Raw genomic sequence first — 22,040 nt, forward strand, 5'->3', positions numbered from 1 at the left:
CAACATTTGGCCAGGCGTTCGGAAGTTGTGGCTTATGTGTCACTTCTTCCTAACACCATTCACACTTGCAAGAGTAAAACGTCACTGGGACTCTTCCCCGATACGTATACAAACTTACTCCAGATTGGATTATGAAGTCATAGTAGCCAACCAGACCACTCCAGTAGCCGAGGTGTGAGTCGAACCCGCGGTAGGTTGGCGTGTACTTCTTTGAGTGGTGGCCGAGGTGCCACTTGCCCACAGCTCTGGTGACGTAGCCCAGGTCCTTGAGGTACTGCGGCAGGATCTTGCCCTCGGGTAGCGCGCGAAGCTGAGCCGGAGAAATGGGCTGCCCCTGCATACCTGTTGACAGACGACCATTTCTCGACAGTGGTTTAGCAGATGTACAGTCTTCCAGTATGGAGAGTTATTAGAATATTATTAGCACAAAAGAATATTCTTGTTAATTAGTCTGAATCCTGATCATGTCTTCTTTATGAAGGCAATGATATTAATTTTTATTATACAGTTTTAGGAAATTATTTTGTTTTGATTGCATTAAGCTATTATTGTTTTCTAGGACTGGTATCTACTTTCGAGTCATGCAACTACTCGTCTAAATTATCTGTTTCATCACTATTAACAGAGTTTCAGCATACCATATGATGCTCAACGTAGTCACATTACTTACATATGACAGTTGCAAACACTACAGTGAAAGTTCTAACTACGAATAGTGTTTCCGTGTTCTCTTGACTAGTGGTTTGTACCACCGCGTTTGTTACGCTTTTATCGCTGTAGTTTATCTAACACAATATGCGTATTCCAGTGTACTCTTTAGCTTAACGATATGCATATTTCAGTATACTCTTCGACAAACACAAATACACCGGAAGTACAGGCCAGTACAAAAGAAGGAAAGTTTCTCAAGAGAAAGCAAGACCAAAATAAACACATGCCGAACAAATTTACCTCCGTTCTGGATTTTGATCTGTAGTGGCACTTTGAAAATACACACATAAAAAAAGTTTTGCAGCATCTCGGTTCCCAGAGTTCCGCCACCTGTACAGAAAACTGGAATAGAGATCAACATAAATGCACTTTTTATTGTTCATGGAGAACACACATTGCATATTGTACTACCATACAACGACACCATCATAAGTGGTGGTCCAGATTGCTGTTCACACCGGTACATCTAATACCCAGTACCACGTCCTCTTCCATTGATGCTTGCCTGTATTCGCCGTAGGATCTATCCACAAGTTCATCAAGGCATTGGGGTCCACATTGTCCCATTCCTCAACGGCGATTCGGCGTATATCCCTCAGAGTGGTTAGTGGGTCACGTCATTCACAAGATGTGCACGATAGGGGCGCAAATTGTCGTCCACGAAGACGAATACCTCTCCATTATGCTGCCAATATGGTTGCACTATTGTATCGTACAAATGTTATGGCGCCTTCCATGACCACCAGCTGCGTACGTCGGCCGCACATAATGCCACCCCAAAAGAGCACACCCCAAAAGAGCAGGGAACCTTCACCGTGCTGCACTCGCTGGACAGTACGTGTAAGGCGTTCAACCTGACCGAATTGCTTCCGAACATACCTCCAACGATTGTCTGGTTGAAGGCATATGCGACACTCATCGAAGAGAACGTGATGCCAATCCTGAGCGGTCCATTCGACATGTTGTTGGGCCCATCTGTACCGCGCTGCGTGGTATCGTCGTTGCAAAGATGGACCTCGCCACGGACGTCGGGATGGAAGTTGCGCATAATGGAGTTTACTGCGCACAGTTAGAGTCGTAACACGACGTCCTGTGGCTGCACGAAAAGCATTATTCAACATGGTGGCATTGCTGTCAGGCTTCCTCCGAACCACAATCCGTAGGCAGCGGTCATCCACTGCAGTAGTAGCCCTTGGGCGGCCTGAGCGAGGCATGTCGTCGACAGTTCCAGTCTCCCTGCATCTCGCCCATGTCCGAACAACATCGCTTTCGTTCACTCCGAGACGCCTGGACATTTCCCTTGTTGAGAGTCCTTCCTGGCACAAAATAACAATGCGGGTGCGATCGAACCGCGGTATTGACCGTCTATTCATGGTTGAACTACAGACTACACGAGCCGTGTACCTCCTTCCTGGTGGAATGCCTGGAACTGACCGGCTGCCTGAACCCCTCCGTCTAACAGGCGCTGTTCATGCATGATTGTTTACATCTGTGGGAGGGGTTTAGTGACGTCTCTGAACAGTCAGAGGGACTGTGTCTGTGATACAATATCCACAGTCAATGTCTATATTCAGGTGTTCTGTGAACTTGGGTGACGCAAAACTTTTTTTGATGTATGTTGATCAAACAATACCTTTCCCTTGGAGGCAATAATCAAAGGCCCTTCAGCCACTTTGTTCTCTTTTCTTACTATATTCGTTCGTATTCTAATAATACCTGTATTTAAGTGTGAGATTTGAAGAGAGCTTTTCCATAAAACTAGATTCAAGCTGTTGTGTTACATTTGCTAACGAAATCCGCTGTTCGGAGTTTTACATTCTAGTGGTTGTCACCTCTCTGTCATTTGCTTTTTCGACATCGAAATTCTTCCATTTTATTGTTTCGACTGATTATTTGCTGCTTTAAGTATAATTAAGACAAATCTGTTTAATTCTGGCAGATGTTTTTGTGTTTAACATTTTTCATCAATGATCAGTGTTTCTCAGGCTCGTAATCCATAAATGGATCAAAAGGTTCCAAGTAAATTACTCTTATTTCACCACCAGTTTCGATATTTCTAGTCCTCTGACACTGATAATCGCGCCAATACACACCTTTTCACACTATAATGTCTAAACATCTTAATCAAATGAATCTGCACGAAAAATGCCTTAAAATCCCATTTGAACAAAACATGTTAAGCCTAGCTGTTGACACAGACTGCTCACACAACGTTTATAATACCTTCGTAATTACTTCACATAGTAAATAGTGTTGGAAAGCCATGTCATGTAGAGTGTTACAATAGGTGAATCGTGTTGTATTTCTCCACGTGAGTCTTCAGAACGACGACAGACAGAGACTTAGATATGAACAGTGCGAAAGAAAAGGAAAATGTTGTACTTCTTTTTACATCAGTCTACGACACAACGTGCCTTAAACGTGGATATAGCGCAAAGAACCATTCACAGCTTGTAACGAAATTGTAGTACGGAGCTATTACAACGAATTATTATTTTATATGAGATTATTATTATGTTTCAGAAAAATTAGACCGAGTGCATTTGAGAAAGAAGTTTTCATTCAAACCATACAATAATTAGACTGTGTACATAAGTGCCACAGATTCCAGTAAAATTTGAGAGAATGATTTGACACTGAGAACTGAGAGAGGGTAACTTAAGGATACTGTATCTGACTTACATGATATAGCGCACGAGAGTGCTCAGCCTTTGGCTCGGGTTCTATCTCATATCAAATTTTTGTTGCTCTTTCCTGTTCTCCTTTAGGAAACCAACCAAAGAAGACGTTTGGTTTCACCGTCTCTGGAGTGTCACATGAATTTTCGCACGCAACGGCCTCACTGGCTATCTTGAATGCTAATTAACGAGGAAACGGCGCAACCTATCGAATTTTTTCTGAACAATAACTTCTCAGCACAACCTAGGCTGCAAACCCATACATGCTTTTCTAACTATTACTGGCCACCCCAGAAGAGGCCATCCTTTTTAATTCAGGGAATTCATAAATTAACAGCAGTATTGAAAACTAAATTGACGTTTAAAAATCAAGTCATGTATGTGTTTGACAAAAAACGTTTATATTTAATATTTATTACCAATTTTTAACTTTTGGGCCTTGGACCTGGATTTCCAAAGCGGAAAGTTGCTTAGCTAGAAATGAAGAGCTGCAAGTCAAGAATTATTAGAGTAAACAAGCAAACAAATATATTGATCAGATAATACACTGGAATGGAAGGCATAAAAACGCCTGTACTAAAAATGGATTTGAGATGTGTATGCAGTTAGGCAAGTTGATATCAGATGGTACAAGAAATTCATTCCATAAATACATGATTTTATGAAATTTACAGGATCAACATGAAACAGAATTGTTAAAGATAGCAGAGCACAGGAAAGTCTGGAGGGGTTCTTAAGTGCCAAATTACGGACGATATTAATGACAAGGAAATACTGACGACAGGTAACTGTTCATCTTTGGAAACACAGTTATTTTCTCAGCAAATCGATGCTAATGTATCTCTGCAAGTCCATCTCCGTTTCCAGTTAGTAAAAGATCTGTTTCCCCATTTCTAATTGTTATGTCTTTTATGACATTCAGCTTTCCCGTGCGCCCTTCCAGAACTACATAAAGGAATATGTTTATGATGAAAGGAAATTTGAAAGTTGGAACGATTCAGCACATACTTGGTCATGATCTAGAGAACGTTTCCAGCTTACTGTTGATGTCGTTGGTTTCTGGGAGTAAATGCATGATTTAGAATCATAAATAATAATTTATAGATGGCTAAGTTGAGATCGTCGTCACGAAACCGTAGGAAACTTTCATGCACTGGAACAATTTCATTCATAGTACTGACCTGTGCGAATAGGGTACTTCCCAGTCATGAGAGCTGATCTCGAAGGCGTACACACGGGCTGTACGTAATGACTGTTGAGGATGACACCGTGGAAAGCCAAGGCGTCGATGTTGGGTGTAGGAATCTGGTCGGAGCCGTGGAAACTAACGTCATTCCAGCCCTGGAAGCGGTTCGTACAAAAATGACTTAGTGTTACATCATGAAAAATAGTGGATATCTAACATGGAGTGTTATTAGAATGTGTTGTCTGCTGTTTTGTGTTCTGTACCTCTTCACATAATTGCTTGTGATCGTCAGACATCCAAGTAATTAGTAATTAGTTTCTTGTTGGACGGAATATATACGAGCTGCCAATAAAATAATAATTGAACTGCATCTCAATAAGAGGTTACCCCAAAAAGATCTGTGGATGAGGTTAACATTTCATTGTTTAGCAAAAAGTATTGTTGTTGTTGTTGTTGTTGTTGTGGTCTTCAGTGCTGAGACTGGTCTGATGCAGCTCTCCATGCCACTCTATCCTGTGCAACCTTCTTCATCTCCCAGTACCTACTGCAACCTACATCCTTGTCAATGTGCTTAGTGTGTTCATCTCTTGGTCTCCCTCTACGATTTTTACCCTTCACGCTGCACTCCAATACTAAATTGGTGATCCCTTCATGCCTCAGAACATGACCTACAAACCGATCCCTTCTTCTCGTCAAATTGTGCCACAAACTTCTCTTCTCCCCAATCCTATTCAATACCTCCTCGTTAGTTATGTGATCTACCCATCTAATCTTCAGCATTCTTCTGTAGCACCACATTTCGAAAGCTTCTATTCTCTTCTTGTCCAAACTATTTATTGTCCATGTTTCACTTCCATACATGGCTACACTACATACAAATGCTTTCAGAAATGACTTCCTGACACTTAAAACTATACTCGATGTTAACAAATTTCTCTTCTTCAGAAACGCTTTCCTTGCCATTGCCAGTCTACATTTTATATCCTCTCTACTTCGACCATCATCATTTATTTTGCTCTCCAAATAGCAAAACTCCTTTACTACTTTAAGTGTCTCATTTCCTAATCTATTTCCCTCAGCATCACCCGACTTAATTTGACTACATTCCATTATCCTCGTTTTGCTTTTGTTGATGGTCATCTTATACCCTCCTTTCAAGAAACTGTCCATTCCGTTCAACTGCTCTTCCAAGTCCTTTGCTGTCTCTGACAGAATTGCAATGTCATCGGCGAACCTCAAAGTTTTTATTTCTTCTCCATGAATTTCAATACCTACTCCGAATTTTTCTTTTGTTTCCTTTACTGCTTGCTGAATATACAGATTGAATAACATCGGGGAGAGGCTACAAACCTGTCTTATTCCCTTCCCAACAATTGCTTATCTTTCATGTCCCTCGACTCTTATAACTGCAATCTTGTTTCTGTACAAATTGTAAATAGCCTTTCGCTCGCTGTATTTTACCCCTGCCACCTTTAGAATTTGAAAGACAGTATTCCAGTCAACATTGTCAAAAGCTTTCTCTAAATCTACAAATGCTAGAAATGTAGGTTTGCCCTTTCCTTAATCTTTCTTCTAAGATAAGTCGTAAGGTCAGTATTGCCTCACGTGTTACAGTATTTCTACGGAATCCAAACTGATCTTCCCGGAGGTCAGCTTCTACTAGTATTTCCATTCGTCTGTAAAGAATTCGTGTTAGTATTTTGCAGCTGTGGCTCATTAGACTGATTGTTCGGTAATTCTGACATCTGTCAACACCTGCTTTCTTTGGTATTGGAATTATTATGTTCTTCTTGAAGTCTGATGGTATTTCGCCTGTTTCATACACCTTGCTTACCGGACGGTAGAGGTTTGTCAGGACTGACTCTGCCAAGGCCGTCAGTAGTTCCAATGGAATGTTCTCTACTCCGGGGGCCTTGTTTCGACTCAGGTCTTTCAATGGTCTGTCAAACTCTTCACGCAGTATCGTATCTCCCATCTCATCCTCATCCACATCCTCCTCCATTTCCATAATATTGTCCTCAATTGCATCGCCATTGTATAGACCCCCTATATACTCCTTCCACCTGTCTGCTTTCCCTTTTTTGCTTAGAACTGGGTTTCCATCTGAGCTCTTAATGTTCATACAAGTGGTTCTCTTATCTCCAAAGGTCTCTTTAATTTTACTGTAGGCAATTTCTATCTTACCCCTGGTGAGATAAGCCTCTACATCCTTACATTTGTTCTCTAGCCATCCCTGCTTAGCCATTTTGCACTTCCTGTCGACCTCATTTTTGAGACGTTTATATTCCCTTTTGCCTGCTTCATTTACTGCATTTTTATATTTTCTCCTTTCATCAATTAAATTATTCTGTTCCCCAAGGATTTCTACTAGCCCTCGTCTTTTTACCTACTTGATCCTCTGCTGCCTTCACTACTTCATCCCTCAAAGGTACCCATTCTTCTTCTACTGCATTTCTTTCCCCATTACTGTCAATTGTTCCCTTACGCTCTACCTGAAACTCTGTACAACCTCTTGTTCTTTCAGTTTATCCAGGTCCCATCCCCTTAAATTTCCACATTTTTGCAGTTTCTTCAGATTTATTCTACTGGTCATAACCAATAGATTGTGGTCAGAGTCCACATCTGCCCCTGGAAATGTCTTACAATTTAAAACTTGGTTCCTAAATCTCTGTCTTACCATTATATACTCTATCTGATACCTTTTAGTATCTCCAGGGTTCTTACATGCATACAACCTTCTTTCATGATTCTTAAACCAAGTCTTAGCTATGATTAAGTTGTGCTCTGGGCAAAATTCTACCACGCGGCTTCCTCTTTCATTTCTCTCCCCCAATCCATATTCACCTACTACGATTCCTTCTCTCCCTTTTCCTACAACCGAATTCCAGTCACCCATGACTATTAAATTTTGGTCACCCTTCACTATCTGAATAATTTCTTTTATTTCATCATACATTTCTTCAATTTCTTCATCCGCAGATCTAGTTGGCATATAAACTTGTACTACTGTAGTAGGTGTGGGCTTCGTATCTATCTTGGCCACAATAATGCGTTCACTATGCTGTTTGTAGTAGCTTACACGCATTCCTATTTTCCTATTCATTATTAAACCTACTCCTGCAGTACCCCTATTAGATTTTGTGTTTATAACCCTGTAGTCACCTGACCAGAAGTCTTGTTCCTCCTTCCACCGAACTTCACTAATTCCCACTATATCTAACTAACCTATCCATTTCCCTTTTTAAATTTTCTAACCTACCTGCTCGATTGACTGATCTGACATTCCACGCTCCGATCCGTAGAACGCCAGTTTTCTTTCTCCTGATAACGACATCCTCTTGAGTAGTCCCCGCCCGGAGATCCGAATGGGGGACTGTTTTACCTCCGGAATATTTTACCCAAGAGTACCCCATCATCATTTAATCATACAGTAAAGCTGGGTGCCCGCGGGAAAAATTACGACCGTAGTTTCCCCTTGCTTTCAGCCGTTTGCAGTACCAGCACAGCAAGGCCGTTTTGGTTATTGTTACAAGGCCAGATCAGTCAATCATCCAGACTGTTGCCCCTGCAACTACTGAAAAGGCTGCTGCCCCTCTTCAAGAACCACACGTTTGTCTGCCCTCTCAACAGATACCCCTCCGTTGTGGTTGCACCTACGGTACGGCTATCTGTATCGCTGAGGCACGCAAGCCTCCCCACCATCGGCAACGTCCATGGTTCATGGGGGAGGCAAAAAATATTACGCAACTTTATTCTAGTAACATCCTACTGGCGTCTTACTGAATATTTACAGTTCTAATAAAAATTCGAACGTTATCCGAGTAAGGTGGCAATGAACAGCGACAAAAGCGACTGCTTGCGATTCGCAACTGTAATACTGGCCTCTGCTCTGAACAACGGGCGCCAAGGAAACGCTCTGATATTTTATAATCAGAAATTGTAACCAAGGTATATAAACTGACTCAAGGTTTTTGTCACTAGATGCAGCGTTTATATAGAACATTTCGAAGGAAACAGTAGCACCTTTATGGTTGTAGGGAGATTAACGTAACTGGCAGAAAAGTTACGAACAACTGCAGTCCAGAAACATGATCATAAGTTGAAGTACAGGTTGGAGATACTCAAAATAATTCTTGTGCTAAGGACATTCATGAGAACCTAAGTAATAAATGAAATTGTAATAATGAACAGTGCCTGTTATTCAGTAACAGGAAATAATTTAAATAGTAAAGCAGAAAATCATCAGATGAATTAGAAGTATAGAAGAAAAACAATATTGAAGCGGCTATGGCGAATGTTCCACCAAAAGATGAGGACAGAGTGCAAGAAGTCATTAGTTTTTTATTGGAAAGCTTATAAAGGCAAATGTCTAAGTACATTCTCTAAAAAATATATAACGATAATCATATAAACTGAAAACGGAAAATAATGAACAGAACAAAATAGCGTAATTGAGTATGTCGGCACGAAACAGGGAGACTAGTTCCCAGGTTCTGCCATGGTTCTGATCAGAAACAAAAAATATCTTTTTTTTTACGGGAGTGTTTTTCACAGTGAATACAAAGCGAAAACACTGTGAACATTTCATATATGACCCTATGCATAAAAGCTACGGTGCTCGACAAGAAAAAGGAAGATAACACAAGCTAAGGATGTTGCATATACAAAAATTTATTAACGAAACGGCATGGTGGTGGGCATGCTATTAACGTTTTCTTCAGGTGGGAGTACTCAGGCATTGCGGAGGAAAAGCAAGAATTAACCAGCCTGGGTAAATCAAATACTCCTGAAATGCATTGGCTGTGACAGACACAATACTGCACATTGTCAAAAGTGTCTATTGAGCTAAATTTATATAGACAGAAATACGCACAGCACACATTGTAGACATATTACAATATCCGTGTTTATCTGATTGTTCTAAAGAAAGTCAGCTGGAGGAGGCTGCACCTGTGGTCTAGGGGTAGCGTCTTTCCTTCCTAATTAAAAGGTACTCTGTCCCGTGTTTGAACCTCGCCACTCCCTCCACCCGCTTAAGTTTTGAATAAAAATTACCAGCAATGGCGGCCGAAGACATCCGCCTTAAGAAGTGATCTTCTTTCAGCCAACGCCCCTGCCAATGAGGGCGGCAGATTGGTCACAGATTCAGGGCACACACAGGGGCAGGTGACCATGAGACAAAGACTGAATACCCAACGCAAGCATAACATTCTACGGGTCGGAGCGTGGAATGTCAGAAGTTTGATCTTGGTAAGGAAGATAGAAAATGTGAAAAAGGGAATGCAAGAGTTCCGGTCACATGAGTATAGGGTAATATCAACATATGCAGAAAATGGTATAGTGGGAGTAGGCTTCGTTATAAATAGGAAAGTGAGGCAGACAGTGAGTTACCGTAAACAGTTCGGTGAAAGGGTAGCTCTCATAACAATCGACCGCAAAACAACACCGACAACAATAGTCCTGGTATAAATGACCGCGTTGCACGCCGAAGATAAAGAGATAGAGAAAGTATATGAGGATATTCAACGGATAATTCAACACGTAAAGGGGATGAAAATCTAATCGTCGCGAGGGAATGGAATATAATTGTGAGGGAAGTACTAGAAAGAAGGGTCATGGGAGAACATGAGCTTAGTACTAGGAATAAGACAGGTGGAGACGAATTGAGCACTAGGATAAATTTCAGATAGTAATAACGGATACGCAGTTAGATTACGCCATAGTCACGAAGAGATGCCGGAACTAGATATTGGATTGTAAGGCGTACCCAGGGGAAATATGGACTCAGATCATTCAGGCTGAAGTCTCAACGAGTAGTCAGCAAGAATCAATGTGTAAAGCAGCGGGAAACGGAAATACTAAGGAATGAAGAGATACGCGCGATGTTCTCTGAGGCTATAGAGTGATAAGGAATAGTTCAACAGGCAGTTTAGATGAAAAGGAATGGACGTTTCTAAAAATGGCAATCAGAGCAGTCTGGAAGAAAAATATAGGTACAAAGAAGGTAGCTGCTAAGAAACCATGGGTAACAGAACAAATACTTGAGTAGATCGATGAAAGAATGGAGAACAAAAATGTTCAAGGGCATTCAGGAATACAGAAACAAAAGTCACTTAGGACTAAGTAGCTAGGAAGTTAAGCAAAGCTGAGGCGAGATTACTGCATGAAATATGTGAAGAACTCGAAAGAAAAATGATTGTCGGAAGGACTGTATATAAAAGTCATTTCGATAAAATTAAAAGCAAGTTTGCTAACATTAAGAGTGTTAATTGAATTCCACTGTTAAATAAGGAGGAGAGAGCGAATAGGTGTAAAGACTACACTGAAGGCCTCCATGAGGGGAAGACATCTCTGATGACGTGATAGAAGCAGAAACAGGAGTCGATACTGAAGAGATGGGGCATCCTGTATTAGAATCAGCATTTGAAGAAGCCTTGGAAAACTTGGGGTCGAACAAGGCCGAAGGGATAGATAACCCTTCACCAAAATTTCTAAAATAATTGGGGGAAATATGAACAAAAAAACTATTTACATTGGTGTATAGAATGTACACTGAAGAGCCAAGGAAACTGGTACACCTGCCTAATATCACGTACGGCCCCCACGAGCGCGTTGAAGTGCCGCAACATGAAGTGGCATGCACTCGATTAGTGATTGAACTAGTGCTTGAGGGAACTGACAGCATGAATCCTTCAGGGCTCTCCATAAATCCGTAAGAGTAAGAGAGGGTGGAGATCTCCTCTGAACAGCACGTTGCAAGGCACTCCAGGTATGCTCAATAATGTTCATGTCTGGGGAGTTTCGTGGCCAGCAAAAGTGTTTAAACTCAGAAGAGTGTTCCTGGAGCCACTATGTAACAATTACGGACGTGTGGGGTGTCGCATTTTCCTGCTGGAATTTCCCAAGTCTGTCGGAATGCACAATGGACATAAATGGATGCAGGTGACAAGCCGTGATGCTTACGTACATGTCACCTATCAAAGTCATATCTAGACGTATCAGGGCGCCCATATCACTCCAACTGCACACGCCCCACACCATTACAGAGCCTCCACCAGCTTGAACAGTCCCCTGCTGACAAGCAGGATCCATGGATTGGTGAGGTTATCTCCATACCCGTTCACGTCCATCAGCGCGATACAATTTAAAACGTAACTCGCCCGACCAGGCAACATGTTTCCAGTTATTAAGAGTCCAGTGTCTGTTGACGAGCACAGGCGAGATGTACAGGTTTGTCTCATGCAATCATCAAGGATACACGAGTGGACATCTGGCTCAGAAAGCCCTCATCGATTATGTTTTGTGAAATGGTTCGCACGCTGACACTTTTTGGCGCAGCACTGAAATTGCAGCTACCTGCGGAAGACTTTACTTCTGTCACGTTGATGGATTCCCTTCAGTCTTTGTGGGTCCCGTTCTTGCAGCATCTTTTTCCAGCAGCAGCTATGTCGTAGATTTGATGTTTCACCGGTTTCCTGATATTCACGGTAAACTCATAAAATAGTCGTGCAGAAAATCCATAGTTCATCGGTACCTGGAAGATGTTGTGTCCCATTGCTCGTGCGCCTACTATAACATCACGTTCAAACTCACCTAAATTTTGATGACCTGTCATTGCAGCAGAAGTAACTTGTTGTCTTATATAGGCGTTGCAGACAACAGCGCCGTATTATGCCCGTTTCTCGTATCTCTGTTTTTGAATGAGCATTCCTGTACCAGTTTCTTTGGCTGCGTGCCATCTGATTTTCGGAGAAACATCATCTACACAATTAGGAAGATTTCAAGAACCGACAAGTGCGAGAATTATTGTAGAATCACCTAGACAGTTCATGCATCCAAGTTGCTGACGAGAATAATGTGCAGAAGAATGGAAAAGAAAGTTGAGGATATGTTGGATGACGATATGTTTGGGTTTAGGAAAAGTAAAAGCACTAGAGAGGCAATTCTGACGTTACGGCTAACAATAGTGGCAATGTTGAAGACAAATTAAGACACGTTCATCAGATTTATCGACCTGGAAGCGTTCGACAATGTAAAAGATGCAGGGCGTTCGAAATTCTGAGGAAGATAGGGTTACGTTATAGGAACGACGGGTAATATGTGCAAGAACCAAAAGGAAAAAGTACTAGTAGAAGATCAGGAACGAGGCGCTCGGATTCAAAGGGTGTAAGACAGGGATGGAGATTTTCACACCTATTGTTGAATCTGAACAACAAATAATCAATGTCGACAATAAAAGAAAGGTCAAGAACGAAATTTGTTCAAAATGAATGGCTATCATCAGATTCGCCGATGACATTGATGTCGTCAGTGAAAATGAAGAAGAATTCAACATGGCCTGTAGTATATTCTGAATGGAATGAATTGTCTGACTAGTAGAGAATATGGATTGAGAGTAAGTACAAGAAAGACAAAAATAAGGAGAAATAGCAAACATGAGAAAATCGAGAAACTTTACTTCAGGATTGATAACCACCCATGACGGACGGAGCAACAAGGACACAAAAAGAATACTAGGAGTGGAGAAAGAGACGTCTACCAGCATCAATTGTTTTTGAATTCTATGTCTGTATAAAATAATAACGGATGAAAAACTTTCTGCTGTAGTGTCTACGAGTAGGTTACTAAATACCAACTCCTGGAAGACCTTATAAAGATCTGAAACCTGGGACAGAAGAAGACACTGCGCTCCATTATGACCAATACTTGCGAGTCACTAAAGACAGCACAACAGGGGGTAAAGGCTAGCAAATATAACTGATCTGCTGTTAGGGCTAACAGATGTCAATAGCTGACTCGTTGTGTCAGAGCATTCTGCAACTGATGCGGATCATGTGCAGATAATGTTATCACATATCAGCGATACTGACTAATACGAGGGTTGGAACTTAAATAGTGACAACTATTTTTTCACAACCGATGCGAATGGAGCGGTCTAAGGTTATGGTGATACTCGTGTACTACTGTGATGGTGTTATCCTAACGCATTTCGTTCCTCAACGGCAGCCCGCAATGCACAGTATTACTGTTCGTTTTTGGAGTTCCACCTGCGACCAGCTTTGCGAAAGAAGCGGCGGCACTTTCTGCGGAACCCACCCATCATTCTGCACGACAATGCGCGGGTGCATACAGCGCAAGCTGTGGTTGCTCTGTTAGGTCGATGAGACTGGTAAGTACTGTACCATCCACCATACTCCCCGGACTTAACTGCTTGTGACTCTGATTTGATCCCGAAGATGAAGGAAACACTTCGTGGCATTCGCTTCAGAACTGTTCCCCGAGATTCGACAGGCACTAGACCGCTCTATTGGCACCATCAACAGATCAGGCTCTGCTAACGGTATAGTACGCCTTCCACATCGCTGGCAACGAGTTCTACATAACGCTGGTGAATAATTTGAAGAACAGTAACAGGGATGTGCAAACATGTAACTCTTGTGTACCGGTTGTGAATAAATAGTTGCCACTGTTTAAGTTCCAGCCCTCGTAGTATTATGTCACAGACCTGAATAACAGTTAAGTCCGGTATCAGAAGATTATTTTAAACTGTCATTGGTAGCTTTTGTTATTATTGGTTGATGTTTAGTTTATAGTAATTCACAGTATACTGTCCTCGCCAATTTTTCGATCAAATCCATGTAACGCATTCTTTTTTCCTCTCTCTTTTTGTTTATTAAGCTATCAATGTTTCCTTAGGTTTTCCGGGCGCTCCCGCTCCCCAAAGGACATTAAAGTGGCAAGTATGTATAGCCTCCGGCCTCGGACAATACTCCAGTCCGTCAGCGGGAGTGAAGCGCAAGGATCCTCTGAGAATATCAGATTTTTAAGTAATAGGATAATAAAGTGTTCTATAGCCACAGTAGATACGTGGCCTTCTCTAGAAGCATCCAAATTGCAGTGTTTGAAATCTAGTGTTCACACACTTTCCGAATTAAATTCAATTTTAAGTTACATAAATATTTTTATTTTGCTTTACCGGTTTCAATTTTAGAACAATACTGTATAGAACAAACTTTGAGTGATAATCAACAGATGAAAGCCAACTGGCAGTACTTCGATCCTAAACATTTTTCTGACATCTTCGTTAATAAGTGTATCATACGGCCTATGACATTTATAATTAAGTAAAAAAATTAAAGAAACGAAATAACCAAGGAATGTAACTTTGCATTGATGAAATTTTAACGAGACACTTCTGGTTTACTCTTCTGACTTGCGTCTGTTGAACGGGGAACGTTAACTGGAAGAATAATTTGCTTCAGCGGTTGACTTCTCGTCGTCTTGGAAGTCAATTTCGACATGTGAAGGAGTACGAATGTTGCTTTAGATCAAATAGCCGAACAGTAGATTCTATAAACTAAGCAGTATTTCTGATCGCAACTAAGTTGTGTCCAAAATTAAACTGTCTTTTTTGTTAACATAAGCTCCATTCTTTTTTCAAAATCTTCACTTCTTCTGCAATTGTCATGAGATATACCGCTATTAATGAATTTGTATCAAAGTACTATTTATAAAGTATTCCGAAATATGATTATTCATACATCCATAGTGGCACATCATTACCATTATTATTCCTTTTGCATGTAACACCCCACAACTCCACTTCAATTTGAGACGTCGATTTTTAAGTAATACGATAATAAAGTGTTCTATAGCCACAGTAGATACGTAGCCTCGTCTAGAAGCATCCAAATGGCAGTGTTTGAAATTTAGGGTTCACACACTTTCAGAATTAAATTCAATTTTCAGTTACATAGATATTTTCATTTTGCTTTACCGGTTGCAACAAATTAATTTTCCTCTTTCTTCTGTGCATCGATATGTAGTATAAGAAGTGTATAAGTGAAATTTACTTAGTATTTGTTTCGTAAATGTCATTAGCTTCGTCGCAGAGACATAATGCTATGATGTGTCAAAATCGGTACATATTGCATGTGACTATTGAAAACAGGGAGTGACAGGTTGGCAATGTACAGTAAATAAAAGACATCTATGTACATGTCAAGCTGCTGTGTCAATAGTAAGGAGTATTCATAAAGGCACACAAAAAGTATAATTAAGGTATACAAGGAAGACATATATACCTATCTTATTCAATCAAAACAGCGTCTGTTTTTTTTCAACGCAAGCTGATCATTCGAAAAACCTTTTGAATTTTTTTAATATTTCAAATTCTTCTAAAAGGGTCATTTTATAGTCCCGATCAACTACAACAAATATTTCCATGTTAAGCAAGGATGGAGGAGGAAGACTGTTCTTATTGGTTCTGAGATGTTCTGCTAAAACTGACTTACATGAATTCTCGCCGTCTTTGTTGAGTAAGTCGGCTTCTGAAGATGACAAATTCCTTTGTCGAAGCGGGTAAAATGAAACAAAAATATCTGTGCAACTGACGACAGAACTTTTCTCAGAAATATATACTGCTGTCATTGGAAAAATTACAGCCATGAATAAAATATTAAGTTCACATAATTACTTGTCCGTCACCTAGGAATTAAAGCGCTGTTAAGCTACGTTGTGCAAAACTGAAGGCTCCAGAATGAAAGGTTGGTACTTACCAGGTCATCAGCCACGATGAAGATGATGTTTGGTGGCATTGTTACGGAATCCGTTGAGACAGCCATTGCTCCCGCGTATTCTGAAGCCACCAGCAGCCATGCCGTCGCTAATAGCGTATACATGGTCGACAAGTTGTGTACTGCGAACAAACAGTGCAAATTAAATTCATTTATGATTCCAGTGAAAGTTCTGCTGTGTTACGAAGAAATGATCAATGGTATGGGCTCATGCACAGGTATTGTAGCGGGATATCTAGAATTATAATTTCTACAAATTCTGTCCAATGAAATGATAATTAAATAATATCACTTAAAATACGCGAAGGGAAAACAAAAAAACCTTTTGAAAAGGTAATGAAATTTAAAGAAATAAGATAGCACAGAATACATATCATTAACGGAGCATGATGAAATAATGAACACCGAAACATTATTATATGATTGATTCCTTGTTAATTGTTGTTCTACTTTAAGTAAAAGGTTTTGCACAACATGTACCGAAACAAGACTGTGGTTACAAGACCTGTAGAACACGAAAGGGAAATAGTAACTGAGAAGAGATTAGTCTGGGCTGCAGCCTACCTGTCATATTATTCAAGCAGAAAAGAGGGCAGGAAACCAAGGTAAAACGTTGGAATTGAATTACAATTAAGGACCAAGTTATAAAAAGTTAATATATAGACGATCAGTCGAACAGCAGCGACGGTAACTTGAAAAAATGTTTCTCAGAAAGAGAAACATGCCAATATACAATATACATTTTAGTGTTAGGGGCTTTTTCTGAAGGTAGTCATTGAAATTTGGTGCTAGGGAAGAACGGTGAAGGTTAGATGAATATTTCCATTTTGGTAACTTTCATTTTGGTAACGTTACAGATTCCTTTATGTTCATTCACCAACATTAACTTCTGTCGATTAGCCGGAGCTGAGTAAAACTTGCGTTCAGTTTTATCGACACAGCACATAATACGCGGACATGCACGCACTCACATAAACTCTCTCAAACACAAAACACGAAAAGCAAAGCGGAAAGGGAAATTAATGACACAGAAGATAGGAAAGGTAGTAAATTGATTCATGAACTAAGCAACTGTTAGATAACCTTGCGGCGTGGTAAGGTACCTCCACATGATCAATATTAAACACGTATATAAACAATAAAATAAGTGACGAAGGATATAACATTGACTTTAACAATTTGCAGCTTTAAAAGAAGCCGAGTAGTACAACGCAATCATAATATTTTGATTGAGTCTATGACACATGTATGTAGCTCTAAAATGCAGAAGACAACATTCATTAGCGGCACAGAGATAATGCGCATAATTTGACATCAGCAAGGGGTGCGAAAACTGACAAAATAAACATAAATTCGGCCTTATTATTATTGTTTAATTATTTGTTGTGGGACATTAGTGCCCGTCAGTTTATCAACTTTCAAAAATGTTCAAATGTGTCTGAAATCTTACGGTACTTAACTGATAAAGTCATCAGTCCCTAGGATTACACACTACTTAACCTAAATTATCCTAAGGACAAACACACACTCCCATGCCCGAGGGAGGACTCGAACCTCCACCGGGATCAGCCGCACAGTCCATGACAGCAGCGCCTAAGACCGCTCGGCTAATTCCGCGCGGCTTGTCAACCTTGACGTACTTCCTTATGCTGCGTCTACTGTTATCAAAAGCAAACACTTCATTGGCAGTGGTAGAGCAGTTTATCGTGGAAACGTATTTGAGCACAGAAGAAAATTGTCAGCTACGAGCTACGGTACCGAAGGAATGAGACTCATGTTGCAAGCTACTAACCAGATGTACACTGGTGTACCTGATAATATCGTGTCGGGCCTCCTTTTGCCCGTCGTAGTGCAGAAAATCGACATGGCAGTGATTCAACAAGTCGTTGGATGTCCAATGGATAAATAGTGAGCTCTACTGCCTCTACAGCCGTCCATAATTGCGGAAGTTTTGCCGGTGCATTGTTTCGTGTTCGAATGGCTTCAAATTGTCTCAGTGTAGTCGAATATAACTATTTACAGCTAATGATTGGTTTACACCACACCACACCACAGTATTTTGTAGTCACAGCCAACATGCCCAGTGCTTTGTTGACAACTTGGATACGTGGCTTTGTCGGACCCAACCGTCATCGATAACCAGCTGATATCGTGACTCATCTGGCCAGTCCACGGGTTTCCAGTCGTCGAACCTATGAAGATGGTATCCGAAAGAACAGATACCATCCTCATATAGTTAAGGCAAACCGGCCATTGACCTTCTTCTCTGCAGATGCACACGCATTGCCCGAACTCTCACGGGATTCGGTAAGATTGTCTGCCTCGAGTAATGAGTGTAGTGGGCAGGGGCACTACGAATGTAGTGTGTGGACATTAAGTTAGGAATGTGGGTGTCACGGGAAGCGTGCAAGGGATAAGTCTCTGCAGTCGCACTACCCTCTGTGCCCTCGGTGGCTCAGATGGATAGAACGTCTGCCATGTAAGCAGGAGATCCTGGGTTCGAGTACCGGTCGGGGCACACATTTTCAGCTGTTCTCATTGTTGTATATTAACGCCTGTCGACAGCTTAGGGCCTTGATTTAATTCTCATTTAATCCGACCGATATGGTCATGAGCTCAGGAGAGGCGGTGCAGGCGATGACGTGAGCAAAGATACTCGCGTCGGTCGTCTGCTGTCATACCCCACTGACACCAGATTTCACCACACTGTTCTAGCGGATACGTTCGTCGTACGTCACACAGTGATTTATGGTATTATTTCACGCAGTGTTGCTTACGTATAATCGCTGTCAACTCAGTACGCAAACGCTAATGCTCTCGCTCATTAAATAAAGTCCATCGGTCAGTTCGTTGTCCGTGGTGAGAGGTAATGCCTGAAATTTAGTATCCTCGGCATACTATTGGCACCATTTATATTGAAATATTGAATTCCGTAACGATTTCCGAAATTTAATATCCTGAGTCTAAATCCAGCTACCATTCCACGTTCAAAGGTTGGTAATTCCCGTAATGTTGTCATAATCACTTCGGTAGACTTTTCACATGAATCACCTGAGTACAAATGACAGCTCCGCGAATGCACTGCCCTTTCGCAATTTGTGTGCGCTATACTGCCGATGTCAGTACATGTGCTTACCAATATCCCATGACTGTTGTTACCTCAGTGTATTTAGTTAGTACATGCCATTAATGTGACATTCATTTTGGGCCACTGTTGCACGTAGTCCTTGCACTCTAAAAACATTTCTGTATGTACTTTTCCTTTCGGCTGTGTAATAATACCACCGTTTCGACGTCCCAACAACCATGCATGACCACGTCTCTGGCAAAGCGTCCTCGCATTTCCACTGAGTTGAACACTTGAAGAAGTTTGTCATAACATAAAGACACGGAGCAGGGGAGAACAGTTAAAATCTTGAACGCCCAGCGTCGTTATGAAAATTTTAAACCGAATCATCAAAACATATCTGAACAAATTTTACGCTGATTTGTTCTCCAAATAGTCAAACGTTGATCGCTGGTAACGCAGTCTATCTCGGAAAATTCTTTAGTGACGACAGCAGAACTTTTCAACTGTGAAATACTTCTTTATAGGACACAGAATAGTATATGAAGCACACATATGCACTAACAAGAGACAAAACGTTAATGAACATCGACTTATAGACTAAGCTCGTGTGGGTATATCTGCTGCCCATTTGAGCTATTTATAACCTGAAAATCTAACGAAGAATGAGCTGATTTAGTGGCAATTAATTTAGTAAAGCTGCTATTCCTAGCGCGATATCTGGAACTTCGTCCCGAGACCTTACGTGATCGCTGGAAAATGCTAACGAAGGTAACTGGCGCACGCATTGCTAAATTAAATATGTGCCTTTCTTTCGAAACAATCAATATAGGGAGATGGAACCACGTCACATAAGACAACCTTTTGCTAATGTGAGTGGACGGAACCACATGATCGTACATACTGACAAAGGGGATACTTTATCGTAATGAGAACGTCTATGCACAATGTGATAAAGGAATATTACAATGTTGAAAACAGTAGTACAGAATTGGTAAAATCATATCGACAATTATAGTACTTCAGTACAAATGTTAAGCAAGTTTATAATTACATTATCATTTGATGAGACCCAAAATTAATATTATTTGGTCTTACCCATAGTTTTAAGGGAGAGAGAGAGAGAGAGAGAGAGAGAGAGAGAGAGAGAGAGATGCTGCAAGACAATGATGTTCAAACGTGGATTAGTTGCAAACATGTACTGCCACGTAAGTGCGTACGTGGATTCAAACGGATCATGTAATAATATTGAACTCCGCTGCAATGCGGTTAAATACCTGCCACAACAAATTATTATGACTACGCATTATTCAAAAATACACACGAATGGGAAGAAACGAAAGTGAAATGCGAGTGAAATCACGTATTAAGCTCACAGCAGCCAGCATATTGCCGAATTTATTCAGCACACAGGACAGCCAGTTCTGGGCACACAATACAAGAAACAGCACCGAACATGGAATTTTGACGACCACCACCCTAACTGGCCTTAAGAAACGAAGGCATTCCAAACTAGATGGCACAAAGGTAACATGTGCAGGACGTTCCAAAGCGGTAATCACACGATGCTTTGAAAAATAAATGGCACATGTTACGTGTACACTAGCACGCAATATGAAACACAGCGGTTCGCGAAAAAAAAGTAACGCTTATATATTTCCGATATCTGAAGATCCTTAGAAAGTATTGTGATAAAACGGTAAATCAAACTTATTCAGATATAAAGCCACACTTTTTTGTTTTCATCAGAATGACTTGGTACTATCATAACACTTCAGTAGACCACAGTCATATCATCATGTAATATAAGCTTCAAATGGGAGAAAAACTAATTATTATAATAAACAAAAGGAGAAAGGAAAAAAGTCCTGCAACTTAGCCGACAAACCACCACCAAGCTCTCATGATGTGTATCAACGTTTTTATGTACCTTTTCAGTCATTTTTTAAATCTTTTTGTTTTGTATTTTTTATATTTTTTAGTTTGTATATAGAATCTAAAAGCAGAAGGACCACGAAATAAGATTATATTCGAAATAGCAAACTAAAAAAATTTCCAATCTGATTGCAAGGATGGTATATGTCGTGTATCTATACTTCATATATACACATTTTAAAATAGAACTGGAGCGATTCTAAGTCAAAACGCACACAAAAAAGAACAGCTAAATCAAGAGAGGACAAGCCTAACCAAATTAGATGGGAATATACATAACAAAGAAAAACACTTATCATCAGTAAAATGAAATTAACCAACACCTTGCCGACGGTAAACAAGATTCCACATGTTGGCGAGGAGGTCTCTATATCGAGGCATTTGTAAGCATGTCCAATAGGCAGTGATAATGTACTGCATGAAGTTCATATGATCTTCCTTCATCGCCTTCCACAACATAACGAACGACGTGTCCTAGCAACCACATTATGGTATGGGTTTTTGACCGTGGGAAGAAGAAAGAATTTGGGCGCAATATGATGTCCGTGGTGTATACAGTCTCGGAAGATCGAGTAAGGAAGGCGAGTTGCGTCCTAATCCAAGACCAGTGTGTCATATGACCCCCACAAGTAAAAATATGTCTTATCCTATCTGTAGACGTACAAACGAATACATAAATCCGTCGCACTAAGCCCAATACGGAGAAGTATCTAGTTCGTTTGAATCAAGTTATTTACTACCTTATACAACAAGAACGCTACGTGCATCGGAAAATGGGAAGACTCACATTGAACCAGACTGTCATCCAGGTTGTTTGCTGTGATTCTCTTTCAATGGGGTTTGGGCAAGTGACTGATTCCCACGGTTCTCCATAAAATGTCAGCCCC

The 22,040-nt window shown here is 40.7% G+C and overlaps 1 protein-coding gene across 2 annotated transcripts in view; it reads right to left on the reverse strand.

The window, feature by feature from the left end:
* Nucleotides 1-22,040, reverse strand: part of LOC126354584 (arylsulfatase B-like) — a 64,790-nt gene that overhangs the window by 37,206 nt on the left and 5,544 nt on the right. For both annotated transcript variants that reach the window (XM_050004332.1, XM_050004331.1), the window contains exons 2-4: nt 16,134-16,273; nt 4,571-4,730; nt 119-342 (exon numbers count right to left, since the gene is read on the reverse strand). In XM_050004332.1, coding sequence (XP_049860289.1) covers nt 119-342; nt 4,571-4,730; nt 16,134-16,256 — 507 coding nt within the window. In that variant the 5' untranslated portion in view covers nt 16,257-16,273. The remainder of the gene's footprint in view (nt 1-118; nt 343-4,570; nt 4,731-16,133; nt 16,274-22,040) is intronic.

The sequence above is a fragment of the Schistocerca gregaria genome, chromosome 3 (genome assembly GCF_023897955.1).
Source record: "Schistocerca gregaria isolate iqSchGreg1 chromosome 3, iqSchGreg1.2, whole genome shotgun sequence".
NCBI lineage: Eukaryota > Metazoa > Arthropoda > Insecta > Orthoptera > Acrididae > Schistocerca > Schistocerca gregaria.